The sequence below is a fragment of the Cervus canadensis genome, chromosome 32 (genome assembly GCF_019320065.1).
Source record: "Cervus canadensis isolate Bull #8, Minnesota chromosome 32, ASM1932006v1, whole genome shotgun sequence".
Classification (NCBI taxonomy): Eukaryota; Metazoa; Chordata; class Mammalia; order Artiodactyla; family Cervidae; genus Cervus; species Cervus canadensis.
Genome location: NC_057417.1, coordinates 21842398 through 21865569, shown reverse-complemented (window position 1 = coordinate 21865569; position 23172 = coordinate 21842398). Strand labels below are relative to the sequence as shown.

General features: G+C 38.8%; 1 protein-coding gene across 2 annotated transcripts in view; it reads right to left on the bottom strand.

Annotated features, from left to right (window-relative positions):
* Positions 1-23172, bottom strand: part of TPST1 (tyrosylprotein sulfotransferase 1) — a 102095-nt gene that overhangs the window by 63053 nt on the left and 15870 nt on the right. The window contains exons 2-3 of one of the 2 annotated variants that reach the window (XM_043455803.1): positions 10752-10767; positions 7868-8813 (exon numbers count right to left, since the gene is read on the bottom strand). In XM_043455803.1, the coding sequence (XP_043311738.1) occupies positions 7868-8712 (845 nt within the window). In that variant the 5' untranslated portion in view covers positions 8713-8813; positions 10752-10767. The remainder of the gene's footprint in view (positions 1-7867; positions 8814-10751; positions 10768-23172) is intronic. The other variant, XM_043455802.1, reaches the window with a different exon arrangement.

Genomic DNA, 23172 nt, shown 5'->3' with positions numbered 1-23172 from the left:
GGGGGTGGGGGTGGTAGGAAATCAAAGGAGAGAGCCAGGGAACATATCCCATAATTTTGCACATAAATTGGCACAACTTCCAATTCACACCTGGGAGAGACTAAAGGAAGCACAGCAAAGGCTTTGAGAATTAAACTAGGAAATAAACTGCCACCGATGCTCTAAACTCACAAATGATTGATGCTAAGTCACTTTAGTCGTGTCCAACTCTGTGCGACCCCATAGACAGCAGCCCACCAGGCTCCCCCGTCCCTAGGATTCTCCAGGCCAGAACACTGGAGTGGGTTGCCATTTCCTTCTCCAATGTATGAATGTGAAAAGTGAAAGTGAAGTTGCTCATTCGTGTCCAACTCTTAGCGACCGCATGGACTGCAGCCTACCAGGCTCCCCTGTCCACAGGATTTTCCAGGCAAGAGTACTGAAGTGGGTTGCCATTGCCTTCTCCTCACAAATGATTGGTCAATAACAAAACCCAAAGCAGTATAGCAAAGTCTGAAAAGTAATATGATACTGGAAACACTATTCAAAGAAGGAGACACAAACTTGTGGTTTAGAAACTAACCAGATTGATTACTCAACAAAACAAAATGAAACAAAACAAATCTTCGTTCTCCAGAGGATTTTAGCAGGACTCAGAGGCTCAAAACCCAACTCCAAAAATTACTCAGATACACAGAACCAAGAAAATGTGATCCAATAATAACAGAAAAGACAATCAAAAGATGCACAGAAGAGGAGGGAACACTAAGTAATTTTTAAGGCTAGCAGTATGATATAAGGAAACTGAAACCTCAACCTCAGATTGAAACTCAACCCACAGGCTGAGACTTGAACCCAGCCAAACCCCAGATTGGGTTTTTTTAACTAGACTCACTCACCTGGTGTCAGGCCTTACTGAGGTTCAAGTTCTATATGTCTCAGTGCAAAAGAAATTCAGTGAGAGGCAAAGTGTTAGACAAGGAGTAGATTTATTAATAAAGGATGCTTGTGAGGGATACAAGTGGGTAGACAAAGGGGCTCTGGCCCGAGAAATTAAGTGAGTTACATGTTCACAGTCAAAGAAAGTGGGGATGGGGAGAGGACTACCTTCTTCCTCATTCTATGAGTAGACATTAGGCTTATATCACTAGCTCCTCCTTCACATCAGGCAGGAGACTGACCCTGTAAGGTCAAACCAGGACTGCCGTGGTGCTTATTCAAATCACCAGAAGGGTGGTAACATATACTAAAATACGTTAAATCATCTCAGGTTTCATTATAATGAGGGTCTTCTACTTTGGAATGTCATCTTTCCCTTATATTCCTGTCCTTGGTTCTAAGGATCATTATCTTGCTAGACTTGACTAGCAGGATGCAGGCCTCATTTTTTTAACTTAATGGTCTGAGGCATATCTCATGCTTTCATTGATAAAAGCTTTATAGTTAAACTGTTAGCTGCTCAGTCATGTCTGACTCTTTGCAACCCCATGGACTATAGCCCATCAGGCTCCTCTATCCATGGGATTCTCCAGGCAAGAATACTGGAGTGGGTAGCCATTCCCTTCTCCAGGGAATCTTCCCAACCCAGGGATCGAACCTTGGTCTCCTGCATTGCAGGCAGATTCTTTACTGTTGGAGCTACAGGAAAATCCCTTATTTTGGACAGGGATATCCCAAATTTCCCTAAAGTTCCCTCTCTATCTATAATCCCCTAGTGGGATTTCTAAAACTACCTGTGTACCTACTCTATCCCTATCAAAACCAGACAAAGAGCGTAAGAATAATAAAAACTATAGGTCAGTATCACTCATGAAATAGATGTAAGAATTCTAAACTAAAATTAGCATATCAAATCCAGCACTAATTAGATAATTAGTGTTCCTCTAAGTTGAAGCTTTACCAGAAATTCAAGGTTAAATCAACATTACAAAATGTACTAATGTAACTTACATAGTAGCTTCAAGAAGGGAAAAAAATCATATAACTACTTCAATCAAATAACCTCTATGGTAGGCTACTTCTAAATGGCTCCCAATTATTCACACAGAGTCATTTAAACAAATTAAAGGTGTGCGTCACAGGTCTTCTCAAATTTAACAATAAGGCCCTCTAGGAAGCTTAAGCACATCATCCCTTAGGCATCTCAGCAGGAGTCCAAAGCAAAGAAGAATTTATCTCAGAGATTTCTGGGGAAAACTATTATCCAATGGAATGAACCCCAGTAAGATTTACAGAGGACCCACACAGTTTTTGAGAAGTTTATCAGCAGCAACATTGCCAACTTGGACTGAAAGAGACAGAAACAGTACAAAATGAAAATACACATTGGATTTCCAGAATTCTTCTGGCAGGAAGTAGTCTGATAAAACTACACAGCTACAAAATATGTGCTATCTTTCATGAAAAAGAAATGATCAGTCAAGAGCCCAAAGGGCAGAGCTGAGAGACCTGGAAAATAATTCCTACAATTATTTATATTCGGAGACCTAATCAAAGCATGTCTAACATTTTCCCAGATGGATTTCAGAATTGATATGAACCAGTGATACCTTGGCAACCCACTCCAGTATTCTTGCCTGGAGAATCCCTGGACAGAGGAGCCTGGCGGGCCACAGTCCATGGGGTCGCAGAGTCAGACATGACTGAGCAACTAAATCACCACCAGCAGTGATACCTTACTCGAATACTTTGGCCACCTGATACAAAGAACAGACTCATCTGAAAAGACCCTGATGCTGGGAAAGATTGAAGGCAGGAAGAGAAGTGGACGACAGAGGATGAGATGGCTGGATGGCATCACTGATTCAATGGACATGAGTTTGAGTAAACTCCAGGAATTGGTGATAGACAGGGAGGCCTGGCGTACTGCAGTCCACGGGTTCACAAAGAGTCGGACACGACTGAGCGACTGAACAGTGATACCTTTTCCTCTTCCCCCATTTACCTTCACTTTAAATAAGAAGGTCTACTATCTTATGCCTGTTCCACTATTTTATACTGGCATTGGGGGTGGGGTGGGGACATAACTTGTATCTTTAGATGTATCTTCAGATTGAAAGCTACTGTATTCAAGGATCTGTATTTAGTAAGGAACTACACCCAGAAGCCTCGTCCAAAACTCGACCTGATTTAGATGGGAAGATGAAGGACTCTGAGTTTGTAACAGGATGAGAATTTTGAGACTTGGTGAGGGGGAAAGTATATTTTGCATATGAGTCATTGGCAACCAGAGGGCAGACTGGTTAACTTCTTCTAAAATGATTCCCAACTCCAGATATTCCTTTGTGTAATCCCCTCCTCTTGATTGTGGCTGGGCCTAGAGACTTGCTTCTAATGAATATGGCAAAGATGATAGGATGTTATTTGCAAGATTAGGTTAAGAAGATGTGAATTCTGTCTTGCTCACTCTCCTTGACTCTTTTCATTTGCTTGCTCTGATGAAGTCAGCTGCTGTGTTAGTAACCATAGAGAGAAAGCTTCATGGCAAGGAAGCGAGGTCCTCCATCCAACACCCATGAGGAACTGAATCCTGCCCAAAACCACATGAGCTTGGAAACCGTCCCTTACCAGTTACCCTTGACTGCAGCCTGTAACAGATTCTGAGCTATGAGACTCAGCTAAGACAAGCCCATATTATCAACCCACCAAAACTGTGACAAAATACACATTTGCTATTTTAAGCAAACACTAAAGTCGCTATATTTTTAGGAACTTCCAGGTTGGTGAATACATCCATATGCGGAGGGCAGAGTATCCTTATATCATGGAGCCAGAAGCTCCTGTTTTGGGACCCTTCCAGACCTCACCCTATGTACTTCTTCATCTGTATCCTTTCTAAGAATGGCTCTAGATTTTCCTTCTTAAAAGCAACCTTTTAAGTGGGAATAAAAGAGAACTACCAATAACCAATGAAAATATAAGGTGCTCAAATTCATTAACAGAGAATTACAAACTGAAATTTCAATGAAGTACCATTTACTTTACTCAATTAGAAAAATTAAAAAGGCAGGCTGTATTCTATAGTACATTAAATAAGAAGGTTTGGTTTTTTTTTTTTAAAGCCATGTTGATGAGGATATAGATTCCTGGGGATTTTTATATTGACAGTAGCGGTGTAAACTACTGTGACCTCTTTGGGAAACAATTTGGTATTACCTAGTGAAGCTGAATACAAATATCCCCTATGGTCCAGCGATCCTATGCTTAGCTGTGCATTTTAGAGAAACTCTTGAAGAGGAAGAACCTTAAAAAAATGTACTTAGCTCTAAACCAAAACAACTCAAATGGTCATCAATAGTATAAATAATTGGATCTATTATTATTAATTGATTATATCAGAATAGTACTATGGCCATAAAAACAAATTAAAAATAGTTATATACCTCAGAAAGATAAACCTCAAGATAATGTTAAAAGAAAACAAAAATGGACAGAAGAAAACAGACTATGATCCCATTTATCTGAAGTTCACAAATAGGAAAACTAAACAAAAGGGGAAAAACATGACAATAATAACAGATGATCACCATCAAGTAGTTTCAAATATTGCTACTGTAAAGCCAATTTGCCCTGTCAGTATCCCGAGAAGAGTTGTTCAATCAGGTGCCCATTTTGCTTCATTCATGAGTTAAGACTATCTCTACACTAAAAAACTTATAGAGAATGTGTGGTAACAAAAGCTTATGAAGCACTTGGTACTGGACTAGGTACCATGCTAGGTGTTTCACGTGCATTTTTTTGTTTTTTTGACAGAGCATAAGCATTTAATAATAATTTTTAAATATATACTATAACATTTATGCCAGAGCCTGTACTAAAGGCTTTACAGTAATTTTAATTTAATCCTTACAACAGTTCTATGAAGTACATACTATAACCACCATCCACAATGGGTACGGTTATTATCACCTTGATTATAATAATAATAATAAAGATAACAGGTAACACTTTTTGCCACACTGTGCAGTTTGTGAGATCTTAGTGCCCTGACCAGGGATTGAACCCAAGCTCTTAGCAGCGAAAGTGCAGAGTCCTAACCACTGGACTGCCAGGGAATTCCCAATAGGTAACATTTTTGATCACCTACTAATGCCAGGCACTGGGCTAAGACTTTATAGTCACCTAATTCAGTCTTCAGGACAACCTTAATGGATATTGTTTCCATCTCCATTTCCAGGATAAGAAAACTAATGGGGAAGATGAGGTAACTAAGAATAAGCAAAATCAAGTAACTCACTCAAGGTCATACAACTAATAAAGGGTAGAGCTAGGATTTGGACCTTTGTCTGACTGTTTAGCCACTTTCACAGTCCTTATTTTATTTAATATTCATAAGCCCTGTAATGTAAATATAACACAGAGGTTAAGAGCACAGTTTCTAAAGATGGAGAGACATGAATCCATATCCTCTTTCTACTATGTTTCAACTGCGGAACTGAGGACAAGCTCCTCAACCTCTCTGAGAGGAATAGGCCTTTCATCTATAAAATGGAGGTTTTTAAAGTATCCGTGGGTAATGGTAAAAGGGTAAATATGAAAACTGAGATAAAGCATATGTAAATAGTGTTGTATTTACATACTGAAATATCACATAGTAATGGAAAAAGAATGAACTATTGCTATGTAAAATAGTATAGGTGAATCCAAATATTACATGAAAAAATCCAGGAACAAGATAGTAAATAGACATGATAGCATTTATATCAAGCTCAAAAACAAGCAAGACTGTTTTTGAACTTCATATGCAACCTCATCACCTCTGGTGAAAGAGACTGAAACAGTGGTTACTTTGGGGTTGAGGAGGATATTGACTAGGAAGGAGCATACAGGAGTCTCCTAAATGCCAATAATTTTTAAAATATCTTTATATGTATGGTGAGAACACAAGTGTATAGAGATGTAAGCATTCATCAAATTGAACACTGAATATTTGTAATTTACTATATATCTTAATTAAAAAAAAACTCATAGTGGCAAGAATCTTGGAATAGGCATTGGAAGTTCTAGTTCAGCCATGTGTGATTCTTGACAAAGAATAAAACTTCACAGGGTCTGCATTCCATATATTACAGCTAAATAAGGTCTCTTCCCCTTCTAAAATTCACTGACTCAAAATTCCTATGAATTTCCTTGGCCACACTATGAGGCATGCAAGATTTTAGTTCCCCAACAAGGGATCGAACTCTTGCGCCCCTATAGTAGAAAGTCAAAAGTCTTAACCACTGGACTGCCAGAGAAGTCCCTGCAAAATTATTTTCTCCTGAATTTCCACAGAAATTTAACTTCAGCCAATCTCTTTACTCCCTACTTGGAGAGATGGGGGGTGTTAAAAAGCTTATTTTATATTAATAGATGGAACAAACATCAGAATTTCTGGGCCAACATATAAGCATACAGAATAAAATGCTTACCTAGAAATACAGATGATTAGAAACAAGTTATGGTCTATTATATGGAAAGAACAATAAACTGTGATGACAGGAGCTAAAACTGTAATTTTTTTTATCAATGTAAATAACCTGGAGCCACTAGAGTGATGATACCTAATAATTTATAGTCAGTAACTGAAAGCTAGCTGCAGAAAAGTAGCTGTTCCTTTCAAATTATCCATATGAGGAAGCAATGTTTACTGTACAAGTTCTACACTTGAAAAAAATCAAGAAGACATTCCTTGAAGGGAACACGAGGGAAGTTCACTGCTTTTTCTTTATTTTACAGGGGATATATATTACTTTTATAAGTGGAAAGATAAAAAACAAGAGTTAAAGTCAACTTTTCTTCATGAGGAGATGCTACCTGAATTTAACAGTACTTTTTATATCATTATGTCCTTATTTGATGTGTATGTCATCAAGTTAGGTTATCAGATCAAGTCAAGCCAATCTAGTCATCACTTTATGAGAAAGGAAGAAAAATGCAATAATTTTAGAAGTATTTTAATTCAAGGAACTTCTAGTATGGATTATGGATTAAACTTCTAAATTTCAGTGATTCTCTAACCTTTTGTAAAACTCAAGGGAAGATGTAGCCATCAGATGACAAAAGAAAACACTAGATGCAAGAAAACGCCATGGACAAAAGTACCAGCTCATTTACACCAAAGCACAGATTCCTATTCTGGCCCTGCCAGCTAAATTTGAGTAAATCATTTTGATCTTTCTGACTCAGACCTCTTCCCTATAAAATGAAGGGACTGAGTTAGATAATTTTAATCTTTATTTTTCCTCTCACTAAAATGCTCTACATAATTGGAATTTACTATCTATGGGCGTCTCTGGTGGCTCAGATGGTAAAGAATCTGCCTGCAGTGCAGGAGACCCAGGTTCGATCCCGGGGTCAGGAAGATCCCCTGGAGAAGGAAATGGCAACGCACTCTAGTATTCTTGCCTAGAGAATTCCAGGAACAGAAGAGCCTCATGGACTACAGTCCATGGGGTCACAGAAAGTCAGACATGACTGAGCAACTAACACTTTCACTTTCAATATGGTAGATGCTTTTCTTCATATTGACCATACTCCACACAAAAGTCAACTATCCTTATTAACAAAAATATCTGAAAATTAAATATCAGAAACCATTACATTTGAATGATGGACTTGAAAGTCTGCCACGCTTTTACTGCTATAAACTGGGTTTGCCTCCATTTTTGCCTCCATCAAGTACATAAAAAGGATAATTCATAAATTTAAAAATGAATTAAGTAAGTGAAAATGTAATGAACCAGTTAGAGAATTTTTTAAGAACTCATTGATGAAGCTCTCTCTATTCCAGGAAACAGGGCTATAGTTTACACACACACACACACACACACACACACACACACACACACACACACACACCTTTATTAGCTGAATATAGGGTCAAATAAAAAACAAAAAATCTACTCACTTTGACAGAGATACTCCCCCAGCCTTTCCAATCATCTCTTCATGGTGTAATACTGAGTGGTTCCAAGGAATTTGGAGGAACTTTAAGACTGTTCTCATCCACCGTTCTGGATGTAAGACAAGTTGCTCATAGTGAACTAACATGCATTTTTTATAGCCAACCTCCATACACTGGTTATACATGGTCTCGATGGCACGATTCCACTTGGTCAAACAGTCCCTATAGCTGTTCAGGTCAAATCCAGCTATGGTCACTTTTCGAGAAATCATTGAATGCACTGATGCCCGGCCATCTCGGACCATCAAGAGAAATTTGGCATTGGGGAATAACCTAGCAAGGTAAGTTAAGGATTTCAGGGCAAAAGGATCTTTATTACATAAATAAGGGGCTGGCTCCCCATGCTTCACAATGATTTCTAGTAAGAAGGCCTGCATGGCAGAATCCAGCACTTCATCGGTGACACCAGCCTCATCCAAGCGTATTTTCTCCTTACTCGACCGTGACCATATCTGCTTCAGAGCCAGGATTCGAGGAATGACCCTGGTTTCCTCTCCACAGCGAATATCAGGGTGTGCATCTAGCATGGCCCTCATGAGCGTGGTTCCACTCCGTGGCACACCTCCAATAAATATTAAAGGCATATCTTTGTGATAGGCAAAGGTTTTATTGGCTTTGATGTCCAGGACAGTTCGCACAGTGGTCTTTATGTTCTCCAGTTTGAGGGGCTGGCTACGTTCTTCTATTCGGTGATGGCATTCCATGGCGTGTTGGCCCAAGTAAAATACAGTCACTGAACTAATCACCAGACATGCCAATAGTAAATTCTGCTTCAGTTTTCCAACCATCTTGATGTGATTATCTTGCTATTAAACAGATATTTTGCTCCAAATGATTTTCAGAAAACATTCAGGCCATGGACAGTCTACTTCAGAAAGATGACCAACATCTAATAGGAGAAGGAAAAAGTTATTTTACCATCACACTGAGATTGTTGACAAATTAATCATCAGTTATCACCATTACATTTGAGCTAGAAAGAAGCTGAAGCAGTCTTAAATACACTGATATTCTTAGAATACAAGCATATATAAATGAAAGCAAAAATAAATCAACATTTCTAATTAGAAATAGCTTTTCAAAAAAAAAAAGAAATAGCTTTTCTTTATGTAACAATACTGAAGCTACAAACATTGCACAGAATGGAAAAATAAATAAAATTATTTCTAGTCAGTCAAGTAAATGTTCAATATTCCCAAGTATGTTTTGAGTCTAACCCAAGGTTCATCTCTGACAGTCAGAGCTGCTTCATCCCCAAGAATTCATTATCTCCACATTCTACTTTAAAGAGAAATTACAGAAGAAATATACAACTTCCAAATTTTCAACACAGATTCAGTTTATTCATTCTATAAAGTATTTATTTAGATAATAGTCCAGATACTTGGGTTTGGCTGAGGATAAACTTTGAAAAGGACAGCAGTGCAATGACCCCTGCTCTCAGGAAACACAGTCTCATGGGCAGACAGATATACAATGACAGTAAAATGTGATCAGTGCCTTAATAGAAATAAGCAAAGGAGACCATGGGAGTATAATGAAAAAGCACACAAAGCATGCCTCAGGAAGCTGCAAAAGCCTTATATAAAACAAAAGGAAAGACTACACTAAGCAACAGAAATTTGTGTGCAAAAGCACAATGGCAAGACAGAACACAGCAATTAGGTGCCAAGAAGTCGTTCAGAAGAGCTAGTATAGGGTGCAAAGAAAACTGCGTGTGTCTGTGATCTAGCCTTCAGAAGAATAGATAAGATCTGGGCACAAAGAATATTCTAAACTGAAGATACACCATGACCAAAGAAACAGACACATAAAAGCAGAGGCATACATGTTAGACACATAAACTATGTGCATGTAAATTTAACCTGAATTTCAGAGAGCAAGCGTGGTACTTAATTTTATCTGTCAACTTTGCTAGGCTATGGTGCCCAGTGTTTGGTCAAACACCAGTCTAATGTTTCTGTGAAGGTTTTTTCTTTTTTTAAATTACTAATAAATCTAACAGATTGAACTGTGAGTAAAGTAGGTTATCCTACAAACCATAGGTGGGCCTCATCCAACAACTGAAGTCCTTAAGAGAAAAGACACATTTCCTGAAGAGAAGGGAGATTTTCCTCAAGACAACAACACAGAAACTCTGAGTTTCCAGCCTGCTGCTCTGAAGAATTTACACTCAAGGCTAACATCACCTCTTACCTGCCAGACTGCTGTATGGAATTTAGAAATGCCAGTGCCATAATCACATTCCTTAAAAACTCTTAGTTATACACACACACACACACACACACACACACACACACACACACACCCTTAGAAATGCCAGTGCCATAATCACATTCCTTAAAAACTCTTAGTTATACACACACACACACACACACACACACACACACACACACACCCCTAAAAGATGATGTTGTTAAGAGTGCAGCACTCAATATGCCAGCAAATTTGGAAAACTCAGCAGGGGCCACAAGACTGGAAAAGGTCAGTTTTCATTCCAATCCCAAAGAAAGGCAATGCCAAAGAAATGTTCAAATTACTGTACAACTGCACTCGTTTCACATGCTAGCAAAATCATACTCAAAATCCTTCAAGCTAGGATTCAGCAGTATGTGAATAAAGAACTTCCAGATGTACAAGCCGGATTTAGAAAAGGCAGAGGAACCAGAGATCAAATTGCCAACATCCACTAGATCATAGAAAAAGCAAGCAAATTCTAAAAATACATCTACTTCTGCTTCATTGACTACGCTAAAGCCGTTGACTGTGTGGATCACAACCAACTGTGGAAAATTCTTAAAGAGATGGGAATACCAGACCACCTTACCTGCCTCCTGAGAAACCTGTAAGCAGGACAAGAAACAACAGTTAGAACTCAACATGGAACAACGGACTGGTTTAAAATTGGGAAAGGAGTACATCAAGGCTGTGTATTGTCACCCTGCTTATTTAACTTATACGCAGAGCATATCATGAGAAATGCTGGGCTGGTTGACTCACAAGCTGGAATCTGCCAAGAGAAATATCAACAGCCTCAGATATGCAGATGGTACCCCTTTACTGGCAGAAAGCGAAGAGGAATTAAAGAGCCTTTTGATGAAAGTGAAAGAGGAAAGTGAAAAAGCTAGCTTAAAACTCAACATTCAAAAACTGAAGATCAAAAAAAAAAAAAACTGAAGATCATGGCATCCGGTCCTATCACTTCACAGCAAATAGATGGAGAAAAAGTGGAAACAGTGACAGATTTTATTTTCTTGGGCTCCAAAATCACTGTGGATGGTGACTACAGCCACAAAATTAAAAGACGCTTGCTCCTTGGAAGAAAAGCTATGACAAATCTAGATAGCATATTAAAAAGCAGAGACATCACTTTGCCAACAAAGATCCCTATAGTCAAAGTTATGATTTTCCCAGTAGTCATGAACATATGTGAGAGTTGGACCATAAAGAAAGCTGAGCGCCAAAGAATTGATGCCTTTGGACTGTGGTGTTGGAAAAGACTCTTGAGAGTCCCTTGGACTGCAAGGAGAGCAAACCAGTCAATCCTAAAGGAAATCAGTCCTGAATATTCACTGAAAGGACTGATGCTGAAGGTCCAACACTCTGGCCACCTGATGCAAAGAGCTGACTCATGGAAAAGACCCTGATGCTGGGAAAGATTGAGTGCAAGAGGAGAAGGGGGCGACAGAGGATGAGATAGTTGGATAGCATCACCAACTCAACGGACATGAGTTTGAGTAAACTCAGGGAGATAGAGAAGGACAGGGAAGTCTGGCATGCTGCAGTTCAAGGGGCCGCAAAGAGTCAGACACAACTTGGCGAATGAACAACAACAACAATCCTGACTGGAGTACACCTGGGGAAATTACTAACTGTACTGGAAAAAGAATACATTCTGAGAAGCAGGACTTCTAGCTATGAACTAATGAGAAGGCAGGCCAATTCTTGCTCCTTGTTGCCCCCTCCCCCATCCCCGGGCCGCAAAAACAAATTATAAAACAGGATGAAACTGACCAAAGAAATACAACAACCAAAGAAGTATTTATGTTTTAAAAACTGCTCAACACTGAGTAAGAACAGTGAGAACCTCTGGTACCTGTGCCCGATTACTCCCACCCCACATTCATCCACTCAGCAGGTGCAGAGGTTCGGCAGAGTAGGGCAAGGCAGAACAAACTACAAGGCCTAGAGTCTTTGCTGCTGGAATCAATGGAGATCGCTCAGGCTGAATGGGAGTGTAATGCACATGCCCCACTGTGCTGCCAGTGTGACGCTTCCAGCCAGCAGGTGTGCAAGGAGGGAGAAAAGCTTGAGTAGGTTGAGGCTGTAGCTCATAAGCCTGTTTGCCACAACTACTGAGTCCACTCACTGCAGCCACTGAAGCTGGCTCACCTAAAGCCCATGCTCCACAACAAGAGAAGTCACCACAATAAGAAGCCCACACATCACAACAAAGAGTAACCCCTGCTTGCCACAACCCGAGAAAGCCCAAGCAGAGCAATGAAGATCCAGCACAGCCAAAAATAAATAAAAGTCTTTTTAAAATGAAAAGACTGCAAAGAAAAAATTAAGATAATTGGTAGCAGTATAGCACTGAAATATCTATGCAGAAAACTGTATCCATAACTTAGAAGGCACACTTCAGATGTTACACCAGTATTTAACTTAAAAGGGAGTAAGTGGAAAGGAAAGCAAATAATGGAGAGAAAAGGTAGTAATATAAAGAATGGAAAATTAAGATTCAACCTGAGTAAAATAACATTTTGGCTGAAGAAACTAAAACTATATCACAAGCACAAAGGGGGAAAAACTCTTTCTGAAATGAAAAAAAAAAAGACATTAGTCTATACATGTGAGGGCCTACCTTTCCAGCAAAACAAATGACAATAAACTCAATCTGGAAACATCCTGGCAATTTCAGATACAATGATTTCAAATTTCAAATACAGTTCAACTTCAAATGTGAATGAAACAGTTCTGCAGGCTTCCAAACAGAAAAAGAAAATAAAGCCAAAGGACCAAATAACAAGGTAGCATTAGATGTCTCTACAACATTAAATGTTTATTCTCTGGTTTTCTTGTAAGATACCTTTCCTTATTTTTCAATAAGTGAACATGTATTACCTAAGTGGGAAAAGAAAAATAAATATTTTAAAAATAATTGGAATAGCCTTCTTAAAAATTGATAGGTAAAAATCTGAAAAATGAGTAGGAATTAGGTCAAGAATGCTAAGAAGAGCATTCTAAGCAAAAGTAAACGGATACACAGAAGTCCTGCAATGGAAAGGCATTTTTCAAGCTTTCTAGGAGCAGGCTAAGGCTTAAGCAAGACAGAAAATGAATGAGAAATGAAACTGGAAAGATGTGCACGGGTCAGATCTTATGAGTCAGGGACTTCCCTGGTGGTCCAGTGGTTAAGAATCCACCTTTCAATGCAGGAGACACAAGTTTGATCCCTAGTCAGGGAACTAAGATTCCACATGCTGTGGGGCAACTAAGCCCACGTGCTGCAGCTAGAGAGCCTACATACCACAACTAGAGAGTCCACCCACTCCTGAGTCTGTGTGCCACAATCAAAGATCCTGCATATCACAATTAAGACCTCAATAAATGGATAAATATTTTGAAAAATAAAAAAATCTTGTGGATCAGGTTAGGGATATAAAATTTTATCATAGATACCATCAGATATGACTCATATAAAGATTCTAAGCAGGGAGTTACTTAATTCTATTTAGGTTTATATGATCTCACTGGCCAAAACTATTTTAAAAAACAAAGTTGTAAGATTCACAATTCCAACTTCAAAACTTACTACAGGGACTTCCCTGGCAGTCCAGAGTTAAGACTGCTTCCACTGCAGAGGGTGCAGGTTCGACCTCTGGCCAGGGAAACTAGGAGCCCACATGCCGTGCAGTGCAAAGAAAAAATTAAAACCAAAACATAAAACTTACTACAAAATGACAGTAACGAAGTTAATGCAATACTAGCATTAAAAAACAGGCATACAAAACAAACAAACAAACAAACAAAAAACAGGCATACAGATGACTGGAAGTCCAGAAACAAACCACTAGATTCGTGGTCGACTAACTTTTGACAAGGATGCCAAGATAACTAAGTGAGGAAAGAGTACTCTTCAACAACTGACACTGGGACAACTGGATATCCACATGTAAAGGAAGGAAGCTGAACACCTATTCACAAAAATTAACTCAAAATGAGCTAGAGATCTAAATGGAAGAGCTAAAACGATAAAATTCTTACACAAAAACAGAAGTGCAAATTTTTGTGACCTTTTGTTAGGCCATAGTTTCTTAGCTACAACACCAAAAGTACAAAAGAGACAAAGAAAGAATAGATAAACTAGACTTCATAAAAATTTGAAACATTTGTACTTCAAAGGACAATATCCTAAAAGTGAGAGACAAACCAAAAACTGGGAGAAGATATATGCAAATCACATCTCCAATAAGGGACTTGCATCCAGAAAATAAAAAGAGCTTACAATTCCTCAATAAGGACAAATAACCCAGTAAAAAATGGACAAAAACTCTAAACAGATGCTTCTCCAAAGAAGGTATACAAATAGTTAATTAGCATGTGAAAAAATGTTCAACAATGTTAGTCTTAGGAAAATGCAAATCAATACCAAAATGGGATACCACTTCAAACCCACTAAAATGGAAACAATAAAAAAAACACAGACAGTAACAAATGAAGATGTGGAGAAACTGAAACACTCATATAATGCCAGTGGGTGGGACTGTAAATTGGTGAGGGCATAGTCACTTTAGAAGATAGTAAGGCAGTTCCTCAGAAAATTAAACATAGAGTTACCATCAGTTCAGTTCAGTTCAGTTGCTCAGTCATGTCCAACTCTTTGCAACCCCATGAATCGCAGTACGCCAGGCCTCCCTGTCCATCACCAACTCCCGGAGTTTACTCAAACTCATGTTCATCGAGTCGGTGATGCCATCCAGCCATCTCATCCTCTGTCGTCCCCTTCTCCTCCTGCCCCCAATCCCTCCCAGCATCAGGGTCTTTTCCAATGAGTCAACTTTTCGCATGAGGTGGCCAAAGTACTGGAGTTTCAGCTTCAGCATCAGTCCTTCCAATGAGCACCCAGGACTGATCTCCTTTAGGATGGACTGGTTGGATCTCCTTGCAGTCCAAGAGTTACCATACCATCCAGCAATTCCACCCAAGAGAACTGAATACATGTGTCCACAAAAAGAACTTGTACACAAATGTTCATGGCATCATTATTCATCACCAAAAAGTAGCAACAACCGAAATGTCCATCAGCTGATAAATGAGTAAATAATATATGGTACATCCATGCAATAGAGTATTATTCAGTCATAAAAAGGAGTACTGATACATGTTACAATTTGGATGAACTTTAAAAACATTATGCTAACCGACTAAAGAAGCTCATAAAAGATCACATATTGTATGATCTCATTTATACAAAATATGCAGAAAAGGCAAACTCCTAGAGACAAAAATTAGCAGTTTCCTGGGGCTGAGGGGAAAAGGAAGATGGAAGTGACAAACATGTGGTTTCTTTTTGGGGTGATGAAAGTGTTCTAAACCCAGGTTGTGGGAAAATTTATGTATGTGGATTACATCTCAATAATACTTCTTAGAAAAAAAAGACTACAACTTATTAGGATGGCTCAAATAGAAAATTCTGACAGACAACATCAAGTGCTGCCAAAGATAAGGAACAACTCGTTCTCACACATTGCACAATGGTACGTCCACCATGAAAAAGAATCTGGTGGAGTCAAATGACGTATCTGGGGAAAGAATCTAAAAAAGAGTGGATATATGCATAACTGAGTCACTCTTCTGTACAGCAGAAACTAACACAACATTGTAGATCAACAATACTCCAATAAAAATTAAAGAAAAAAGAGTCTGGCAGAGTCTAGTAAATGTAAACATATACTTATCATACAACCTAACAAGTGCACTCCTGAGTTCTACAGAAATGAAACCTACATTTCAGCTTGAGGCTCCAGAATGCTCAGTAGTTGTGGTGTCTGGGCTTAGTTGTTCCGTGGTATGTGAGATCTTCCTAGACCAGGGATCGAACCTGTCCCCTGCATTGGCAGGTGGATCCTTAACCACTGGACCACCAGGGAAGTCCTTCTACTCTGAATTTTTAAAAGAGGAATTGCTAGGTCAAAGGGTGTAAGATGTGCTTGATTTTAAAACTTTTAATACATATTTTATTTACCTCTTTCTCATTACCCTACATTGAAATCTGACAAAAATTGTGCCAGCTCTCCCTTCAAAATATAGTCAGAATCCCACCACTTAACACTTCAACTAGGACCATCCGGATTCTCTACTAGGATTTCTGAAAGCTGCCCTTATTTCTACTCCTGCCCCCCAAAGTCTGTTCTCAACTCAACAGCCAAAGAGATCTTTCCAAAACTTAAGTCAGAACATGTCAAGCCTACGCTCAACACCTGGTATTATTTTTCAAAATGGTCTTGAAAAGGTTTATTTGAAGACATCCAACACTAAATCTCATGTTAAATTCCTCTGTCTCATTCTACTGATTCTGTCAATAGTCATCGAAAGCACCGATGGAAGTCAGGCTTACTAACACTATTCCAAAACAGTAGTTTGCTGTTCAAAGTGAAATAATAGAGGCTTCTTCACATTAGAGGCTTAATAAAGACTCAAATGAAGGCAACTTCCTCTTCACTAAGGGACACTTTGCGGTAAAGAAAACCCTGCCTTGTACCCCAGCATGTGTCCTCACAACTTGATGGTTGAGTCAATTAACATAATTTGAGGTGATTTTTTTTCAAGTCTTCATTTCTGTTGTATTTTAAATTGAACACTGTCTTCCCCAACACACCTAGGGGGAAAAAGTATGTTCTGTCTCCCCTTTCAAATGTTCAAAAGCAAGTAAGACAGTAGGCAAAGGCCTTGTTAAGAGACACGGAAAAGGAAAAGAAGAGGATTCTTGGCTTCCCCAGAAATATTCTCATTACTTCTCACTAAGTTTATGAAGCCTAAGTTCCTTTCTTTAGATGTTTCTTGACCTGAAGAATCATACAGCATGAGTGCTAAAAGGGGCCTTTACATCATTTGGTCCAAGGCCCAAGTAGCACATTCTTCTCTCTACCTCTTTAAATCTTACGTGTTCTTCAAAGGTCATTCTTCATTTATTGGGTATATTTTACTTACTCCAAAAGATTTTAAAGTCCTGAAGCTCAGAAACCTTGACTAAGTCCCGTCCCCTACCACAGCATGCTTCACAGAGCTTGAGGTCACAGTGTACACTGAGCCTTCAAAAAGCATCAATAAACTACTCAGACCAAGAAGAAAACATCTATAGAAAAGAGACTCTGCAGAGCTTGAGGCCTCTACTCATACCTCGATACTGATTCTTCTCAATCTCTGGAAAAAAGCAGCTCTATAATTTAAGAAGAAAGTACAGTACAAGCTTGTCTGATAATTACCATTACATATTTGATCACTGTCCACCTGCATATGCATACACATGCACGCATACACTGGCCTCTTTCCATTTCCTAAAGTCCACATCACTGTATTTTCAGACAAGGAGGCTCAACATTTTCTCACCTGGGACATTTACAAAGCTGAGGCTGAGCTAGAAGGAAACATGAGAAAGTTCAGTCTCATTTTTATCTCCAGGAGGAAGAAAAAGCACAGCAACAGACATATCTGAAAAATTACTATTAACAAGACTTCTCTTTCCCAGAAAGCCAACTTCCAGAAATAAAGTTCTAGAGAAAAAGAAAAGGCTGACATTATACTTCCATACTTGGATCACTGTAAATTTTATAAAGATTTCTAAGCAAACAGTTTCAGTCAACAAACATAGGGATTTAAGAGATTGGTAGTCAGCAGACCATGCCCAACACTCGGCACATACACACAGGCCCAGGAACATGTACTCATGAGCACATTCTTTACACTCTGCCTTTAAAATCTGGAAAGTAGCCATGTGCTACATACAAAGATATGCTGGGTACATTTTCCAGAAAAAGATAAATTATAGGAATGCAACAATCCCCTAAACACTTTCTTTCCTTTGTTAATCATTAGCTTCTTGCTTTCCATGCTCATTCATGCCAACCAATGTGGCAAACAGCAACAGCCAATGCTACCTTACCTTCTGTCCAAAGTCCAGTCCAGAGATGGTTTCTCTATTTGCTTCCAGCTTTTTAGCAAAAGGAAAAATTCATGTGTTTGAACTTGATGATTAGTAAGTATCCAGGGGTTAATTTGAATGAGTTTTGTCATTCAGCAGAAACTTCAAATAAGCCCACTGCTATAAAACCAATCTTTATGTCGGCTCATGATGAGAGTACCAACACAGGAACATCTTTTTCCAGCCACCCCCTGGGGACTGGCACGAAAACAAACAGTAAGAAGACTACAGTATACACAACTGATCATCTCTGGGAGTCTACTGGGACTTGGGAGTGTACTGGGATTTTGGTTTCAATAAACCCCATGGCCAGGAGGGAAAAAGCTGGACCTAATGCCTAGGACACAAATGGAGACAAGAGCACACGTTAAACTCAAGCATGGCATTTCTAAAGTTCAAATTCAATGAAATGATGTCTGGGAATTACTTCAAAAATATCTGAAGGCAGATGTGTGGGAAGGAGAGAAATTAGATGACTACAAATTAATCACTGTTGAAGCTGAGCGATGGGTACTTGAGGGCTCAACATAATGTATTTCTGCATATGTTTGAAAAATTTTATAATAAAAGAGTTAAATGAAATAAAACAAAATAAAAAGTTCAAGTAACCAAGTTCTAACTTTCTCAGACATATAAATCAGAGGGCCATGGCAGGCTAACCATTCATATTCTAGATTCTTCACTTATGTTTACTGTCTTTTTAAGTCACCCATGAGAGAGAACACAAAGAAAAAACAAATCTGCTCAAACTACACACTCTCATTCAGTTATTCAATTGGGCAATCTTCCCACCAACCTCTCAAGCTTAGAATAGGAAACTATTCAAGTAACTACAATAGGAAAAATAGAAAAGAAGATGCCACTGAAATAATATAAAGGCAGCCTAGTATATTAGTCAGAAGACTTGGGCTCTAATCTGAAATTCATTTTATCTTAGCCATATGGAACTAGATAAATCATTGAGCATCAAGTTCCTCATTCATAAAACAGGGATAATGATAAACTTTTTTCCACATGTAAATAGAGTAGAAAGTATAAGAAGTAATACCAAAGAGAAAATGAAAAGATAAAGGAACATCCGCAAGTTCTCTTTTCTTTCCCAGTGCTGCTGTGACCATCAGGTGAACAACATGTGAAAGGACCTCTAAAAAACACAGGCCTGTGGCACTCTTCATACACTGGCTTCTGCTCATCCCCTAATTTCATGTCTTGGCACTCCCCCAACGAAGCCTGCCCCTTTCAGGACCACCCGCACCCACACCAGGCCCTCCACATACACCTGGCCTCTGCTCACGCTGCCGCCTCCTGCGTCAAGCCCTATTCTCTTTCGTACCTGCCTCCTCAGTGCTCTTTACTCATCCCCCTTCCCCTCAAAGTCAATTCCTCCCTCTTCTGTAACCTCAAGCCTTGGTAAAAACACATTGGTTTGCACACTCATGCACTGTATTGTGGTCAGTTTACCCCCACTAAACTATAAGCTCCTTTAGAGCACAAATTAAAACCCATTCATCGCTCGTGCAGCACGTGCATTATTATCAAATAAAATATAAAGGAATTTATAGATGAATAAGCACTAGTGAAATCTTCTTTCTTAAATCTCCTTAAAATGCCTACAGAGTCATCTGAAAGAAAGCAAATGTTCAACAAATAATGTCAAAAATGAAACCAGGAACTACAAATAGACAAAATCAAAGTAATCTGGAGGCCATGAAACAATTTTGCAATCCCAGTCATTATTCCAACTGAGTTTTTTCAATTGAATCTACAAAATTCATAGCAGATGGGAAAAACAACTTTCCCAAGACTTTGGAAAGAAACATACAGCTATTAAGGTGATAGCAAAAATATTTTAACTGTTATGATACTAATATTAATCAATGGAACAAAATAGAAAGCCTCAAAAAACAGCTACAACTACGTACATAAGTTTTTAAACCAGTCACAAAACATTATTTAACTTATGGCATTGGTTTTTCTGGGGCTTCCCTTGTAGCTCAGTTGGTAAAGAATCTGCCTTCAATGAAGGAGACCCAGGTTTGATTCCTGGGTAGGGAAGATCCTCTGGAGAAGGAAATGGCAACCCACTCCAGTATTCCTGCCTGGAGAACCCAATGGACAGAGGAGCCTGGCAGGCTACAGTCCACGGGGTTGCAAGAGTTGGACACAAATTAGCGACTAAACCACCACCACCATTGGTTTTTCCAGTAGTCATATACAGATGTGAGAGTTGGACCACAAAGAAGGCCAAGCACCAAAGAGCTGATTCTTTCAAACTGGAAAAGTGCTAGAGAAGGCTCTTGAGAGTCTCTTTGACTGCAAGGAGAGCAAACCAGTCAATCCTAAAGGAAATCAACCCTGAATATTCACTAGAAGGACTACTGCTGAAGCTCCAATACTTTGGCCACCTGATGCGAAGAGCCAATTTGTTGGAAAAGACCCTGATGCTTGGAAAGATTGAAGGAGAAGCCAGCAGCAGAGGATGAGATGTATCACCAACTCAATGAACATGAATTTGAGCAAACTCCAGGAGACAGTGGAGGACAGAGGAGCCTGGCATGCTCCAGTCCATAGGGTCACAAAGAGTCAGAACACAACCTAGTGACTGAACAACAAAGAACAATTGGGTTCCCTCAACCACACTCCTACACTCACCCAGCTTCATCTATGGCCGCCCCCTATTTATTTTCTGATGCCTCACAAATCTATATGCAGCCAAAACTTCTATGCTAAATCCCAAGAACCGACCATTCAAAAACCAAGGGATAAACTCTATCTGGATATTCCACTGGGCCTGTCAAATTCAAAGAATACCAAATGGAACATATCTTCTCTGGTAAATCAATCCTCCTCTTCAGTTTTCTCTACTGGTAAATGAACCACTTCCTCCCAGATGCACAAGCTAAAAATCTGGGAGCCTTTTTGTAGCTTCTTCCTTAATCTCTTCATACACAGCAGGTAAAGTCCTGTCAATTCTTCCTCCTTTATAGCTCTTGAATCTTCTCTTCTCCCTTTTCTTCCCTTGCTGGTATGGCTTTAATTCTCACCCTCATCTTATTCTCAAAGATAACGCCACAGCCTACTGACTAGTACTCTATGACTTCCTTTAATCAGTTCATTCACCATTCTGTTTCAGGAGAGATCTCTCTAAAATGTAAATAAACTTACGACACTCCCCTGCTTAAAACTCTTCAATGGCTTTCTACTTCTTTCAGAAAAAAATCCTCACCATAACATAAGGCCCTTCATGATCTAGTCCTTACCTGCCCCTCAGCCTCTGCTTTTACTACTCCACATCATCAACACCCCTAACACACACACACATACTCTCTCTCTCTCACCCAACGCTGCCTTCATCTTGAAAAACCTGAAGCACCACTTAACGACTCCCACTCATCCTTCAATATTCAGTTTCAATACTATCTCTTCTAGGAAGCTTTCCTGACAGCTCTCTGCTTCATATGACACAGGTGTCCTTCCCATTGTCCTTGTACTTAACCATATCTTATTTCTTCTTATGTAATTTGTCTTTTTTCAGTAGATTGTGAACTCCTTGAAAGTAGGGACTTTTGAATGAGTTAATGGATTCTTGATTGCCAATAAGTTAATATAACTAGATTCTATGAGTGTAATTAATTGTAAAGATACAGACTACATCTTTATCCTACCTGCATATTAAGCATCAATAAATAAGTATTGCGTGAACCCACTAAACTCTTTTTCTCACTAAAATCCCAGACAGCTAACACTTCACTATAATTACACTATAATTAGAATATTGATCGGTCTTTCTTTCTGATTCCAGTGTGAAAATATGGTTTGACTATATTCAGAAAGACTAAAGTACAAAGTTCACTTCTTGTTTTTCCCCCTCTGGCCCTTGCTCTTCTAATCCACTTTCTTTATTGATCAGTCTACTTTATCTGCCTCTATCATTTCACACTCTCATTGATGAATAAATCAGAATCTTACTTTTTTTGGTACTCTCTCAGTCTCACTGCAACAAACCAGAAGATAAAGTAACACTTCTGTCCCAGAATCATTTTACATACAAGGAAACTGAAGCTCAGAAAGAATAAGGAACTCATTTAACATATCAATACCTGGCAAACCAAGCTGGAACCCAGGTCTGGCTCTAAAACTATGATGACAAACTCCATGGTGCTTCCTGAGGCTTGGCATGAACAAAAAGCAACACAGGCAACATGAATATGCAAATGAAGTGAACTTAAAACTCTGGCAGTGTTATAAGGCTTTCATTAGCCTATGGTTTAAAAAATGCACCTAGCTTTTGAATTATCCTATTTCAGTCATCTCAGATCTAATTAGAATGATAGAAGAAAACTAAATCCATATATGTATTTTGCTTTATTTGCATAAATGAATACCATGCATTTTTGCACACTTTCTGCAAGTCCCTGATGACTTCATCAAGATGGATCAAGAATGGAGAGCTAGATCTGGTCCTAAGAGATAATAGACATACATGAAAGGCAAAAACTAGCAGGTCAAGTAGCTCTACAATTCCTGTGTTTTTCTGCAGTTTAGTTTTGCTTCAGCACAATCACTCTCAAATGTAAATAAGTCCCCACTTCTGTCAAGAGAAATTATGTGTCTGACACAAAGTTACTTAGAGCTGGAATTCTGTGACCTTCTTCATAAAAATTTGGGTATCAAATCTTTGATTAGAAATCACTATTAAAATAATTTATATGAAAAAAAAACAAAAATAAAATAAAATAATTTATATGAGAAAAACTGAATTTTGCCTTTATACTCTTACATTCCTGTACCCTACTAAAGATTATACAGTATAGTGTGTGGTTGGTATATTTTTCCAGAGTAGACCTCTTCCTTCAGTTCAATAATAAATGAATAAAATGCAATTCCCAGCAACAATACCCAAAATGTGAAGCACTCTTGCTATATAAAACCTTACTCTTACACTTCAATTAAACAAATATTTACTGAGCATATAAATGAGTATGATTCATCATTTGCCTTAAAAGAACTAGCATTTAGCAGGGGGTGGAAGAAACAAGAAACT